Source organism: Abramis brama (genome assembly GCF_963993115.1).
Source record: "Abramis brama genome assembly, chromosome: 19".
Lineage (NCBI taxonomy): Eukaryota > Metazoa > Chordata > Actinopteri > Cypriniformes > Leuciscidae > Abramis > Abramis brama.
In genome coordinates this window covers 4,468,510-4,484,928 of record NC_139981.1, presented here as the reverse complement: position 1 = coordinate 4,484,928, position 16,419 = coordinate 4,468,510, and the positions used below count along the sequence as shown (strand labels likewise).

The following is a 16,419-nucleotide window of genomic DNA, read 5'->3' as shown; positions in this document are numbered from 1 at the left end:
AATGTGAAACCGGACAGATGGTGGTCATGAATCGTTAGTCCCGCCCCTCCTGCTGTGGGTCTGCCCTCTGATAGGCTGAGCCAGCTGTCACTCAAGGCCGAGGGGAGAGATCAACACTGGAGGAGTTCATGAGTTTACAGAGAGATCTCAACAGGAAACCAGAGACCAAGCAGTCATAGACAGACTATCCCACGTGTGTGTGGGAGTGTGTTATGGTTTGGTGGGTCAGCTTTCTGTCAAAGTGCTGATGGAGCGTTGAAGATAGAGAACACAACACTGCTTGTGGACATTTTTACATCTCAGAGGAGGTGACATCATGCTCTGCTATTTACGGGTGTGTGTGGAAGTGATTTAGTGGTGGATGATGTTCACAGTGGGTGTGTTAAACTGGATAGAGACCAGATCTGAGGCCATCTGGATTTTTTTTTAATTCCCATAGTAGATAAATGGAAATCTTTTAAGTTTTAGATCACTGACCAAATGACAGTAAATATGTGTTGTTGATCATGTGAGCAGGTTCATGTCCAGTTCTTGCTTTAGTTGAAGCTCAAGATGCTTTTTGGAGCTTCTCCGATCATACTGGAGAACGTGATCATCAGGTTTTTTGTTCATGTGAGCAAAAATCACACAAACCAAATAACTGTAATCATAATGCTGATAATAAAATGTGTTATTCAAAACTTGCTTTTACACTAGTGTCCTCAGATATTTGAAGCCGACTTTATATGTACACAAAAGTTTGGGGTCGGTAATATTTTTGGATGTTTTTGAAAGCCTCATCAAGGCTGCATTTATTTGATCAAAAATATAGTAATATTATTATAATTTAAAGTAACTGTTTTCTATTTGAATATTCTATTCTATATTTTGTTTAATATTTGAATATATTTGTGTAAATGTTATTTATTCCTGTGATCAAAGCTGTATTTTCAGCATCATTACTCCAGTCTTCAGTGTCACATGATCCTTCAGAAATCATTCTAATATGATGATTTGCTGCTCAAGAAACATTTCTGATTATTATCAATGTTAAAAGCAGTTGTGCTGCTTAATATATATTTCTTTCATGATTTTTTGATGAATATAAAGTTCAAAAGAACAGGATTGAAATCTTTACTGTTGAAATAAAGTCTTTACTGTCACTTTTAATCAATTTAATACATATTTGCTATATAAAAGTATCATTTTCTTAAACTTTTGAATGGTAGTGTAAGTGTATTTTTTACACAGGTTGTCTTTAGATTGACTTTGCTTATTTGTTGTCTGTAGGATATCGTACTGCACAGCTGATAAGATGCATGATAAAGTGTTCGCCTACATCGCTCAGAGTCAACGCAACGAAACGCTGGAGTGTCACGCGTACCTCTGCACCAAGAGGAAAGTGGTGAGTGTGTGTTCATATGTTTGTGTGTCAGAGACAGTGTGTCTTTCCTTCTGTCTATAAATAGTTATACGTTAAGACCACATTTCCTCTGACATAGAAACAGATAGCATAGCAATGTGCTTTTTTTCTCCCCATGACAAGAGATGTGGCATTAAAACCTCTCTTCCCTATTCCCCATCTTTCTCAGGCTCAGGCGGTGACGTTAACGGTGGCTCAGGCTTTCCGATTGGCATTTGAGTTTTGGCAGGCTACTAAAGGAGGTATGATGCACTCCACGACTTCAGTCATCCTCTTGTTTATCTTTCTGATTCTTTCTGTCTTGTGAATTATAGGCTGTGAATGGAGCTCAAAAGCACGTGTGTCCTACTTGAAGCTGAAGTGTGTAATTTCCACACTCTAAGCTCACCAAACAGAAGTCCAAAAATAATGGCTGTTTTCAAACAGGTTTCTCAAGCACTCCTTTCATCTGCTAGCCTGGAAATCCAGACCCAAATCTGAAAGATTAATGGTCTGGCGTCGACTAATGAAAATCGGCCAGCTCGAGGGGCGGCACCAAGCATGCATTTGAAAATCTCACTGTATGCAACTGGATAACACTACGACCAATCACAACAAGTTATCGCTTAGCTACCAGCGGAGCTAACTGGTAGATTAGACTCTTGCCGTATCCAGTCGGCAAAACAGCAAAAACATCCTTCTTGCAAAGGAACGATTCGAGCGCCGTCTTCTGTTCCTCTTTTAGAGAAAAAGCCAAGTCTAACTCGTTCATTGTAGCGGCCAAAGCCGTTTCAAACAACTGGTGTTCATCCATAGCCATCTTGCAATGTTTACTAATGACTTCGACGTCACAGCGCTGTCGTCATCTCGCCTCTGGCCCACCTATGTCAGATAACCCGATGTGATTGGTGCAGCTCAGATACAAGGGCATATTTAATGAGCATCATTACTTGACGCCAGAGTAAACTCGCTGAGCAAATTCAATTTGTGCTCCCATGGGAACTCTGGATTTCCAGGGTATTCATCTGCTATTGGTCGTAAAAAAAAAAGAAAAAAGATAGCTCCGCCCCAAACTCATGCTATTGGTTAATGTTGCTGTGTTGGGCTGATTGAGAGTCATCTTTTTATCCTTCCTTTGACTATAAACTCATTATAGAAGACCTATTATGCCCTTTTAAGAAGTCTTGAATGTTCAAAACACATTATTTTTCTCTCTTCCCAGTCTGTCAGTAACGCTCTGTTTAGTTCCTGTCTCTATGAAGCCCCTCCTTCTGAAAAGCACAATGTGCTCTGATTGGTCGGCTGGACCAGTGTGTTGTGATTGGTCAAATGCTTTGAGTGTTTGGGAAATGTCACCCCCCCTCACCATAACCACGCGTTTTAACACACTACTAACTAACTCAACCAGCCCTTGCCTCTTTATTTTGCATATGCCTCAGGTGGGAATTATTTAAATGAGGAATATTGTGACGTTTCCAGAAGAAAACTCAAGACTACAATGGAGGCGTTTCAGGGAGTTCAGAAACAGTGACACTGAAGAACTCCTGCTGGAGGGACTTTGTGTTTTGCAGAGCTTTTTCAAGCTAAAACAGCAACATTACACAGTTTAACGTAAAAAAAGCCTTATAGGTCCTCTTAAAGAAATGTTTTAAAAGTGCAAGTAAAAGTTAGTAGGTTTAATTAATTTCCATGCATCAATTGCAACTTAAACCGGGGACACATTTAACGACTGTAAGGCCGATTATGAATGTAATTTGATTCTTACGACTGATCATGCCCAAACACACCGAGTCAGAGACCAGTCGTTGGAAATGGTCTGTAAGTGTTTTCAGTTCAGCATTAGAATGTTTCAGCTTGTCGTTAAGTGTGTCCCTGCATTAATTGCAAGTATTTCAAAAAATGAAATATTTTTTAAATATTTCCCTGCTTTTAAATGTGTCCCTGCTTTAATTGCAAATATTAAAAAATATCTGAAATATTTGTTTAAATATTTCCCTGCTTTTAAATGTGTCCCTGCTTTAATTGCAAATATTAAAAAATATCTGAAATATTTTTTAAATGAAATATGAAATATTTTTTAGCAGGAAAATGTCTGGAAAAAACATGCATTTAATATTTCAAACTAGATTTTTACTGTTTACTTCTTGCGTCATATATTTCGATTTTAATTGGCAACAACAACAAAAACCCTTTTAAAGTAGTTTCTGAGCAATATTGCCTCTGCCCTGTGAGTGTGTTTATTTATGACTTTTAGAGTTTTTAAGGAACTGTATATTTCTGTATATGTATTTATTTCCTGCAGGGATGGAGGACAAGAAAGAGATTTTAGTGCAGGGAAAGTAGAGCAGCTCCTGTCGTACAGATCAGCAGAACATGTATGCAATTTACTGCATGTTTGAACATGCCTGTGTGTATGTGTGTGTGTGTGTGTGTGTGTGTATCCTAAGGCCTGTAGAGATTTATTCATTTCATCTCTCTGCACCTGACGGTTCGCTGCCGGATCATCTGGCAGAACTCAAACCCATCTCAAATCTCTTCCTCCGTCTCAATGCGTTTTTTTACTGCAGGGCCTAAAATATAAACAAATGACACACACACATTTCCGTAGTGAGTGTTTATGGTCCTGGAAAGGGTGGTGCCTGTGCATCATGGTATGTTTAATTTTTAATTCAAAAGTGATGCATGTGAATTAATATTTATCAGTTTAGTTATACATGTAAATCTGAAGATTTTGAGCTGAAATATGGACATAAATTGGTCATTCCAGTTCACCACCTTCGGAGCTTCAGAAGTGAATTAAAACGCCTTTATTGTGATCGTTTATCACTGTGATAACCACACAGAGAAGTACCAAAAACACCATTATGATACTGCAGGAAGAAGATCTGAGAACATGACTTCCCTCTTCAGAGCTCTACTGTAGTTCCTCATGAAGGGCGTTGATATTGATTTAGGATGTTTCATTTCCATTTTCATGTCATTCATTCAGGCGGAGATCAAGTCCACCGCACAGTTCAGTGCTACATGTGTTCATTATTTAAATGTACATTTAGGTCTGGTTTCTTCTCGACCTGATGCACATTTATACTCGCTGACCTCATTCTTTTTTAACTTTAAGTAATAAATATTTAACAAACTTTTAAATATGAATTATATATGAAAGCATATGAATCAAAGTTTTAAGATAAAAATGATGTAAAATAATTTATTTATTTATTTACGTTAGTTATTTAGTGAATTTTTAAATCATGAATATTATTTCTTGGGGGATATATTTATTTATTTATTTATTTATTTATTGCATTTGACAACCTCATCTAACTGTTTCATGTCATAAATAGTTTAAATTACCAGATGATAAACAAAAAGAGTGATCAAAAAGCAATTTAGAATTTCTCTGGTCAAATAAGGAATTGAATGTTTAATGTAAGTATGTTAACAATAACACAAGCTTGAAATTTCTGCTTTGTTTTCAGAGAAAGAGAAGCAGGTGAAATGTGGATCAGATGGAGAGGCGGCCAGTAGCTCTCAGTGCGAGAGTTCAGCCAATCTGAGCAGCACGAAAGGAGGAGGTGAGCGCACACACACACACACACACACACACACACACACACACACACACACACACACACACACACACACACACACACACACACACACAGAGAAAGCTATGTAAATCTATGCTTTGTTTCCTAATCAGCCATTAAATGCGTCAATCAACAGGGCAATTTGTCTCTAATATTTCTGTTCAATTTCTATGGTGTTGTGCTCTGTAGCTCCGCCCACAGTAGAATCTCATTGGTTTAAAATCCCACTCTACATAACGGTGTTAAATATCAAATGTGTTCTTATTGGCTCTGATTGTGTTGTGTCACAGTATTCTCACTTTCAGTGTGGAGAGACAAATAGTTATCACTGGAAACATGATGATAATACCATAGTATTCATTTTCCTTAAAAAAAATTGCACGAAAAAGGGTCGCAGTCTGGAGCCCTGAAAATGTAATAATATTTCACAATATTACAGTAGTTTTTTAATCAAATAAATGCAGCCTTGGTGAGCAGAAGAGACTTCTTTCAAAAACATAACTTTTGAGTGGTAGTGTATTCTCTGTTGATGTGATCAGATATGGATAGCTATTCCAGTTCTAGATGCATATATACTGTTATAAATGAAGTGGTTTTAAGTAATTTACAGCACTACTTAAAGACCCCGGTATTATCATCTGACACCATCACTGGACCATGGTACTTTTTTGTAAGGGTGCCAGAGGACCCTGGATGGTTCTCAGGTTGCCAGGTTACAGAAATAATCTTGGACGGCAGAGTTCAGTGAACGAATGAACCCTTGAGGACCAGTGATCCGTGTGCCATGAGACAGACGTGTGTGCATGAATAAAGGACTGTGTGTTCGTAAATCCCATCAGATATCAGAAACATGATTCTTTTAGCCTACACACACACACACACACACACACACACACACACACACACGCACACACACACACACACACACACACACACACACACACACACACACACACACAGCGGCTGATCTTTGCTCATGAAATATGAGACCAGGACCGAGATGGACACGTTTAACGGCTCAGGATAGGGAGGTGATGTGATGTGCTTTTGTTCGAGTCTGTGAAGCGTGTCTTGGCTTGATGTTGAGAAGAGCGTTGATTCATTCTCTACATGCACAGATCTGTATGATTCCTGCAGGTGTGGAGATGTGAAAATATACCGTTCAAAGGTTGATTTATAACCATTGTGTCTGATTACCTTGTGTGACTCCGGGAGGTCTGAGCCTGTATTAAGTGCAATTAAATTAATAAATAAATCTGCCAGGTTATATTGTTCATTAGCCTAACTGTAGGCTGGTTATGATTGCTAAGAAACAGAGTCATTTGACAACAGCTTCAATCAGAATTAGGAACCCCGTCCATCCATCCCTCCCTCCATCCATCCGTCCCTCCCTCCATCCATCCCTCCATCCATCCCTCCCTCCCTCCCTCCATCCATCCCTCCATCCATCCATCCGTCCCTCCATCCATCCATCCATCCCTCCATCCATCCATCCGTCCCTCCATCCATCCATCCATCCATCCATCCATCCATCCATCCATCCATCTATCCCTCCATCCATCCATCAATCCATCAATCCCTCCATCCATCTGTCCCTCCATCCATCCATCCATCCATCCATCTATCCCTCCATCCATCCATCCATCCATCAATCCCTCCATCCATCTGTCCCTCCATCCATCCATCCATCCATCCCTCCCTCCATCCATCCATCCATCCATCCATCAATCCCTCCATCTATCTCTCCCTCCATCCCTCCATCCATCTATCCCTCCCTCCATCCCTCCATCCATCCATCCATCCATCGTATTGCACGGAGTAATGGCTGCTGAAAAATCAGCTTTGCATCACAGGAATAAATTAGATTTTTTTTAAAAATATATTCAAGTTGAAAACAGTTATTTTAAATCGTAATGATATTTCACAATATTTGGATCAAATACATTTATTTTTTGCATTTATTTATTTGTTTTTACTTATTTAGTTTTATTTTTCTATTTATCTTGCCATTATCATTATTTTTATTGTGTGTGTAGAGGTGGCCACTGGGGATCTACTGGACTTTGAATGTGGAGAAAAAGATCACTCAGGAAAAGACGCCACACACCCTGTACCGAACCTCAGCACAGAGAACAACAACACTGTATGGGTAAGAACACACACACACACACACACACACACACACAAAAACATCTGAATATATCATACATGTGCGAGATTATCCAAAAGCAAAGGTACTTCACAAACTGACTTGAATAATTAATTAATAATAATAATTAGACTGAATTAAATTCTTTATCCATAATAGACCTGGTACTGTAGATGTTAAACGGTAGTACTGACAGGAGAAAACCACCACAACTCACTGCTATTAATTAATTATTTTAATTATTTAAGCGTCAACAATAATGTAGTTTACATGCCAATGTTTTAATTTATAAAATTAATCAGTTATTTACAAATGAATTTATATTAATATTTATACAGCAATATTTATATTTATACAAATATCAACAGCACATTAGTTTTGGCTGTAGTAATGAGAACTTTTTAATCTGTGTCTTTTGCAGGAACTTGAGGATGGTCTAGATGAGGCTTTCTCAAGGTTAGTAAAATCATATCTGAAATAATCTCTCAATGTAACTGATATACCAAACTGCACTATTACACCATAACACTCTACACAGCAAATTTTAATGGAGCTTACTGTTACTGTAGCACAGATGTGGAGTATAGGGCACAACTATTCCTGGCGCTCTATTATGTGCCCACAGCGGTATTTGTGATGGGCGTGATCAGCTCTGAGAATAAACTCTTTTTGGTTGGCCTTACATAATCCAGAATATTTTACGCTCCACTCACAATTCCTGTGTTTCATAGAAAAGAAAAAGACATCTTGAGTCGACACAGAGGTGCAAAAATCTGTGTAACAAGTTCTCAATAGACTTTCACTGGTTGACACCCCAATGCTGTTCCTGAAAAGTAGAATGCCACAGTTAAAGCTGCAGTCCGTAGTTTTTCCTCTTTGTCGCCATCTCTGTTAGAAATCTGCAATTGCAGTTATTCACGGAATTATCAACTTTACGTGGGTTGTGCCTTGAGGATGCTGAAGTTTGTAATTTTCCAGCATTAAAATACAATCTTATGTCTGAGCTTAATGTGTAGAGACGGATGCAAATAAACGACTTGTATCATGTGGCAATATTAAAGCATATGTCAAATTCATAGCTCCATAAAAAAAGGCTGGTTGAGTAAAAACGGTTAAAAATTAAAATTTTGTTAAAGGTTTAGATTGTGTATCATTCGCCATTATCAAATTTAACGCAGCTCTTAACATGGCTGAGAAACACCACCCTGAACTTGGCAGACGATGCAATATGGCTCATTCTATATTATGCCATATGCAAAGTTCAAGGGTCCATAAAAAAGACGTATAGAGATAAAAGTGTTTAAGATTTGCACAGTGAGGATGAATCCAATGTTTTCAGGAGGATGTGGAAATCCACCAGTCCAGTACCACTGGAATTATAAACATTATTACAAGCTTACCGTTTTGAATCGAGCTAAGGCAAGCAGATAGTTTTGAACACTGGCTGGTTATGTACTTGCTCAAATTTATTTGGGATATTTTTTAACCTTAAAAAAGTTACAGACTGCAGCTTTAAATGCTTGAGTTTCAGAAAATCCATGTTTGACATTTTCTTTTAAATTAATAACAGTTCTTTGCCGAGCTTATTCATTAGAAGCAAATAAGTACTGTATCAAAATATCAATCTTTTTTATGGACATGGGGATAATACAGAATGAACAATCATATTGTACCCTCTGCCAAATTCGAGGCAGCCTTGCTTATGTTTGTATCAAATCTGATAATTGGGGATGATAATCAGTCTAAGTCTCTAATGAAATTCAAAGGTTGAATTTTTTTTTACTCTATCATTTTTAAGGACGCTTGAACATGTGACATAATACAGAACAAGCCATCATACTGCATCCTCTGCCCAATTTGGGGTGTCCTTTCTCCGCCATGTTAAAGGTGGAATTAAATATAACAATAGGAGATGATACACAGTCTAACACACTATACAAAAATCAAAATCTTAAACACTTTTAACTCTTTACGTCTTTTTTATGGACCCTTGAACTTTGCATATGGCATAATATAGAATGAGCCATATTGCATCGTCTGCCAAGTTCAGGGTGGTGTTTCTCAGCCATGTTAAGAGCTGCGTTAAATTTGATAATGGCGAATGATACACAATCTAAACCTTTAACAAAATTTTAATTTTTAACCGTTTTTACTCAACCAGCCTTTTTTTATGGAGCTATGAATTTGACATATGCTTTAATATTGCCACATGATACAAGTCGTTTATTTGCATCCGTCTCTACACATTAAGCTCAGACATAAGATTGTATTTTAAAGCTGGAAAATTACAAACTTCAGCATTAATTTAAAAATATTAAGGAAAATTGGATCCCTCATAATATGAGCCCTTTAGGAGAATATGATTTTTATTGGGATAATAGGCAAGTTCCTGCTTGCCTATATACACAAACCATACATAAAAGTTGTGATGGTAAATTATTAGGTCATGTTTTGAATGACTATTATTTGCATACTGTGACGTCGTAATGACACTAATTAACAGTCATTTTATTCTGCAAACCAAACAACAGCTGTTTAATGATTTGTAATGATGGTCATTATTCATCCAGACACACAGAGTGCCGTTCCCGAGAGATTAGCCGACATGAGATGAGCTGTTTTACAGCAGCGGGGGTTCAGTCCATCGCCGCTCGCCGCTGATTATTTGTCGTGTGCAGTAATTAAAAGCGTTGGCTTTTAATCAAACTCAGTACTTCGTTAATCTCCATTTAAAATGCTTTCACCCTGTAAGTGTGAGGAGAGAAGCTGTAGATCTCTGACATGCGAGAACTTTTCCAATCAAGGATGAATTGAGGACAGAGAAAATCTCTGATTAAAGACGATTGAAGTGCTCTCCATCAAAACCCAAAGCTGTTTTAGCATTTTCTGATGGTTTATCATCCAAAACACAGTGGGCTGAGAGATATTATGGTCATAATTGGCCATTTATGTACATCACTGTATGCTTGATGCAAAAATAAAAATTTAATGACTACATCTGACCAATAGAAGATCTAAATGTCAGCTTGACCTCTTGGCCCAATATAAAGAAACAAAGTTTAAAGTTGCATTATTTGCAGTGTTGAGGTTAAGTAAAGTAGATAGTGCTGTATATTTTAAGATTGTGAATACACTATTATTTGTTATTTACTACATATTTAAATAAGAAAACCTTGAGTGGATAGTATTTGTTGTATTGTAATTAATTTTGCATTCCTAAAGTTCCATGTATCCTTCATTGTAATTTTGTATTTTTGTCAGTTCGATTAGCTTTTAAATATTTCTATTTAGCTTTTATTTATTTTTATTTTAGTAATTTTAGTACTTCAGCTTAATTGTGTCAGTTTCTAAAGTTTTTCATCTAATATTTATATATTATTTTACTGAATAGTTTTAGTTAACAATAACAACACTGGTTATTCGCCAAAATGTTTGGGAGTTTGTTCAAATCTTTAACCCTTAGTGTGAGCAATAGTAGTCAAACACCACTAATAATGGTTAATATCTTTAGTTTTACACAGAAAGGGATCTTACAGTCGTTTATCTTTATGATCGAGAGGTCAACTTCAGTTCGCTGTAACTCTTGACCTCAATTCCTCAACATTTGCCCGGCAGTAACCTTTGACTTGACTGGCTATCAGGAGGTCTAGGACATTTAAAATCAAAATGGACAATTCCTTTTTTTAATGGAATATTTATTATGAATAATTTATCCATGTACATCATTATTTTTTTTTAATTCATATGCCCTCTTAATCTTTAATCAAAATAACTTCCCCTCCCTCTTGCAGCGACATCTCTTCTCTGATGATGCGTTTACTGGCATGAGGGCGGGGCAACCTGTCACTCACATGAGATCCACCAATAGCAAACCACAACCATGCAACTAATTTCCCATGGACAAAATCAAGTCCCGTCCCACATTTTTCTTGTCCGAGAACCCATTTCAATTGAATATACGTCACAATAGGGAAGAAAAGACTTTCACAACTTATGTTTCATGCCGAAAAAAAAAAAAAAAAGAAGTTTATCAAAGTATCAGAATGTGGAAGTTCTAATGTATTATGTAGACGACAGCAAACTAAGCCGCAAGACATGCTGACTAATCATGCCGCTCACATGGAGTCTGTTTTCTCACGCTGATGTTGTTTATTCCCCCTCAGCCGCAGTCTGGATATTTTTGAGTCCAACACAGGTAAAAATGTCATTGGCCTGAGCTGTAGTCCTCATCCGTCACAATCCACTCTTTCACATCATCCACGACCGTGCACTACAGTAGTCCAGTTCTCCCATCTGTTCCGTGTCAGGCATGTTCCTCCTCATGGCTCAAAACCCTGTCCATCTCAAACACCTGTTCTGTGGATATTGATGACTTCATGGCAGGGTTCTTTGCCAAGATTTGTAGAAATATCATCTTCATGTTTTCCTACTTCATCCTATGATCAGATGTCTTTTTCCTGCCACTGCCTTTTCACAAAGTCTGTTACTGTGGACCTCAGTCTGGGTAGACGCTGTATTTAAAGTAGTTCACTCATAACTTCATTATTTATCACCTTTATGTTTTTATTTTATCAGTAGAACAACACTGACAATCAAAAGTTTGACTTTTGTAAGATTTTTTTTTTTTTTTTTTTTAGCAGGGATGCATTAAATTGATCAAAAGTGACAAAAATAGATTTATAATGTATTTTAAAAAAAATCTATTTGTTCTTTTCAACTTTCTATTCTTCAAAGAATTCTAAAAAATAAAAAAGTATCACGGTTTGCACAAAAATATGAAGCAGCACAACTGTTTTCAACATTGATAATAACCAGAAATGTTTCTTGAGCAGCAAATCATCATATTATACTGATTTCTGAAGGATCATGTGACACTGAAGACTGGAGTAATGATGCTGAAAATACAGCTTTGATCACAGGAATAAATTACATTTTAAAATGTATTGCAATAGAAAAGAGTTATTTGAAATTGTAATAATATTTCACAATATTACTGTTTTTACTGCATTTCTGATCAAATAAATGCAGCCTTGGTGAGCATGAGACTTGAAAACATTTTTAAAAAGGCGTCTACCTTGACTAAAGTGCATTGAGGCTGTGTGACAGAGTTACCGAAGTGATATTCCAAGACGTGTTCCTGTTTTTTTGTTACTTTCCGCAGCCCAGTTTCATTCCAGGTCCTCAAAGGTTTGACTACTCATGATGTGACATTCATTCACCGTCTCTATATTTAGGGTAGTAAAGAACAAAAATACAACTGGCATATTTTGTGCAACCCATGAAATATTCTTGACCTCTATCTAGGGATGGAAATCATAAGGAATGTAACAATTCTGTTTGCGATTCCAATTCCACTTTCACTTTATGATTCCATTAGCGATTCCTTTAGAGAAAGCTGATGTTCTAAAATAATAATAGTTGTTTTATACTTGAAGTAAACTCTGTTGTGAACGTGTGAATCTTTAACTGATTCAAACTGAGAACTCAAGGCTGATTTGAGTCTTTTTGACAGATTCATTACAAAGACTCAGTTCCCAAACCATACTGGTCACTGTGTGGGCGACACATCAGAAGAACCTTCCGTCTATTTATTTTCTACTATTTCACAGTGCTTTCTTTCTCATCTTATTAAATCATAAATAAAAATAACAATAAGAACTTGTTCATGATTCCCAACCCTAAATATGAAGCATTTATGCTCAGACCATATTATTTTAGTATTATTTATATACTTTTTTTAGTATAGCATTTATTTTTTATTTTTTCAGTTTTAATTTAGTTTTTTAGTTTGATTTATTGATTTTGTTGTGTTTTGTCATTTGTATTTAGTCTTTATATTTTTTTTTATTTAGCTTTAATTTAGTAATTTTAGTACTTCAATTTAAACCTATTTTAATTCAGTTAGTCAGTAAGTTTAAAGGGATAGCTCACCCAAAAAATCACCCTCATGTCGTTCCAACCCCGTAAGACTTTCATTCATTTTCAGAACAGATGTTTTTGATGAAATCTGAGAGCTTTCTGTCCCTCCATTGACAGCTAAGCAAGTAAAACTTTCAACAAGCCCCAGAAAGGCAGTAAAGATATCATTAAAGTAATCCATGTGACTGCAGTGGTTTAAGTTTAATTTTATGAAGCGACGCTTTGAAGTACTTTGTTTGGGGAAAAAACTAACATATTTTACCGCTTTATTTACAAAATATTAATGTAGAAAATAGTAATTGTGTGAACAAGGGACCGATTTCAGCCGCAGCTTCAGTGTCAATTTATAATGTAAGAGGCGGAGCTTCAGATAGAGAGCGTTTGATTGGACAGAAAATCTGACGAGAAACTGAATTGCAGAGTGACGTCATCAAAATCCATATTGGCGGAAGTGAGAGACTGTAAGTTTTGAACGCTTATATCTTCTAAATGCGAATTTTGTTATTGTTTTGGAGAACACTAGCTTAGAACAGTAAGGCTATCATATTCATACAAAAAGCCAAAAAAAAAAAAAAAAAATTATTTTGATTTCATGGTGACTTTAATATTTTGTAAATAAAGCGCTAAATTATGTTGTTTTTTTTTTTGCAAAAAAACAACAACAACACTCGCGTTACTTCATAAAATTGAAGTTAAACCACTGGAGTCACAATGATTACTTCAATTAAGACTAGTTTATGAGATGTTGTGTTAACCCTCTAAGTTTTCCATTTAATGTTTATATTTTCATCTCAGCTTTATTTCAATTTCAACGAAAACTAATATTCTTAGTTTTATAAAATCTTATTTATGATGACATGAGAGACTACAAATAGGCTAAATGTTATTTTATCTTGCTCTTTAAATAACGAGCAACTCCAAATCAGGGAGAAATGTGCCATGCATATTTAAAGTGTTGTTTCTGTTTTGCATATGTTTTCCCTAGTCTCTACAGCTCCTAACACGATCTGATCTGCACCGCTACTGATGTTTGTTGCCTTGTGTTTTTCGGTTTGCTTCTGTCTCTCATGTGTTCTGTCTGTGTGTTTCCCCCCAAGACTCGCTGAGTCTCGCACTAACCCCCAGGTGCTGGACATTGGGGTAAACCCTCAGGACTTCAACCCTGAAGAGTGCTTGTCGCCTAGCAACTGGGACAAAGCCGAAGCCGAAGCCGAGGACGCGTTCGGATTCTGATCGACGCTTCGCGAGAGGAACGAGCTGATGAAGCGTCAACAAAGGGATCGAGCTCGCGGCAGCTCGGCACACTGGCGCCCTCTGGTGGCCGTCACTGACACCGCGTTTCAGTTTGACATGCGGTTTGGCAAACTGAACTTCAACGAAAGCACAGACCAAAGCAATACAGTATAAAAATTTTTTTTTACCCCCCTCCCCCCCATATTATTTTAAGTACATTTATATTTTTTGTTACTTCCTATAAGTTACTTTTTTTTCTTTTTTAATGCACGTGTACGAATATAAAATGTATGTATATGACAATAACACTGTAAAAAGTGTTCAGTTTACTTACTTGAATTGAATTGAGTAAACCCATTGCCTTAAAATTATTAAGTAAATAAACTTAATGATTAATTGAAAAAATTAAGTTATGTGAACTTGACAATTCCACATTACTTAATTTTTTTTTTATTAAGCGTGAAGTTTATTTACTTAATGATTTTAAGGCAACGGGTTTCCTCAATTTATTTAAGTCAACTGATCACTTTTTACAGTGAACTATCATATTTTGTCATTTATTATTATTATTATTATTATTATTATTTTAATGGATTTGATTGCTGAGGCTAGCTTTGCGATTCTATGCAGTCGAATGTCAGAATATAAATTGAGATTTATATGCATACTAAAGAGTTAAATGTCATGTTTGAGGTTTGTGTGGAGTGGGATTGTTTTTTTTTAATGCTCTGAAGTGGTGAAGGTTTTGTGTATGCAAGTTGTCTGCCCTCATACAAAAACAAGATTAATGAAAAAACGACTAAACAAACGTTACAGCATACATAATAAGAGAAGGCAGGGTATTTATACGAGACAATTTTATCTTTTTCTATGAAAATGTATTTTTGCACTCCTCTCTGCGTCTATTTCTAAAGCTCATCATTTTATTTATGCTTATGCCTTTTGAAACAAATGCCTGCTATTTGTTATTCTTCATTAGATTATCCGTACTACCCATCCAATAAAATACTGTGGAAGTGTCAGACTGTAATATCATGATATTATAAGAACTTTGGAAAAAATAAATCATGGTATTATCATCATGGTAGTGTCTAAATAAAGCAAAATTTGATTTATATGTTGTTGTTTTTTAAAAATGAAACGCCAATTTTGTAATATTACATGTATCCCTCTGCCCAAAAAATTTACCTGAATTTGTTTATGACAAGCACAGCAATATACTATTTTCTCATCAACTTGCTTATGTTGAAATATAAACATCATAAATGAGCAACAAACTGGTATTTAACTCTGTGGATTTGATTGATTGAGAGAAAAATGCAGTCGATTCTTTTATGGTTGACATTGATGCTTGTCTTTGTATTTAGACTTCATAAGGGTAAATTATAACACCTCAGTGTTAGTTTCTGTTTGCATTAATCATTTCATGTTCATGAATTAAAACTGTGATAAAAGTGCTTTGTGTTGATTACTGTTTTGACATAACTCCCTCTAGTGGCGAGACTAATGCAGTGCTGTTATGAGCCCAAGTAATTATTTTTAAATAATGGTTTCAATTCAGTGCCTAATTAAGTTGGCCATTAGTTCAAATGGTTCAAATAGGGTGTCGTCACGTAGTTTTCACGAGCCATTTATTAATATTCATAACATATTGTATTTGATGGAGCACCAATCACTTAACAACTAATGTAAAAAAAAAAATAATAATTCGTCTCTACACATGGGATAGAACGCAATCAAATAAATCAAAATGACAATCAAAAAATTGACGCAATCAAAAAATGACAACCCACTTTCAAGTGAAGCGCTCACTCAACGTCTGCCTTTCAGCCAATCACTGACCGACCCTTATTTATTCGTCATTATTATTCATGTATCCACGTTTTCACCAGTAGGAACAATAAATTCAGATTATTGTATTTATGTATACATTATAAGGTTGATTATCTTCAATTATGTATTGTATATATGTGTACTATTTTGAATATTGTGAAAGTGAATACTTTCAGTCAACTGACCGACCCTCGCATTACGCAATTAATATTCATGAGTTCCACGTTTTCATCAGTGGATTAATAAATTCAGATGATTATATTTTATATATATATATATTATAAGGTAAATTTTCTTCACTTATGTATATTTATGTA

General features: G+C 36.0%; 1 protein-coding gene across 2 annotated transcripts in view; it reads left to right on the top strand.

Moving 5' to 3' along the window:
- The window catches only part of ldlrap1b (low density lipoprotein receptor adaptor protein 1b), a 39,538-nt gene extending 25,122 nt beyond the window's left edge, over positions 1–14,416 (top strand). Inside the window, exons 4-9 of one of the 2 annotated variants that reach the window (XM_084092848.1) lie at positions 1,270–1,384; positions 1,572–1,644; positions 4,858–4,953; positions 7,005–7,117; positions 7,539–7,573; positions 14,134–14,416. In XM_084092848.1, the coding sequence (XP_083948974.1) occupies positions 1,270–1,384; positions 1,572–1,644; positions 4,858–4,953; positions 7,005–7,117; positions 7,539–7,573; positions 14,134–14,269 (568 nt within the window). In that variant the 3' untranslated portion in view covers positions 14,270–14,416. Of the gene's footprint in view, positions 1–1,269; positions 1,385–1,571; positions 1,645–4,857; positions 4,954–7,004; positions 7,118–7,538; positions 7,574–11,280; positions 13,592–14,133 lie in introns of those variants that run through there. The other variant, XM_084092847.1, reaches the window with a different exon arrangement.
- The last annotated feature ends 2,003 nt before the right edge of the window (positions 14,417–16,419 follow it).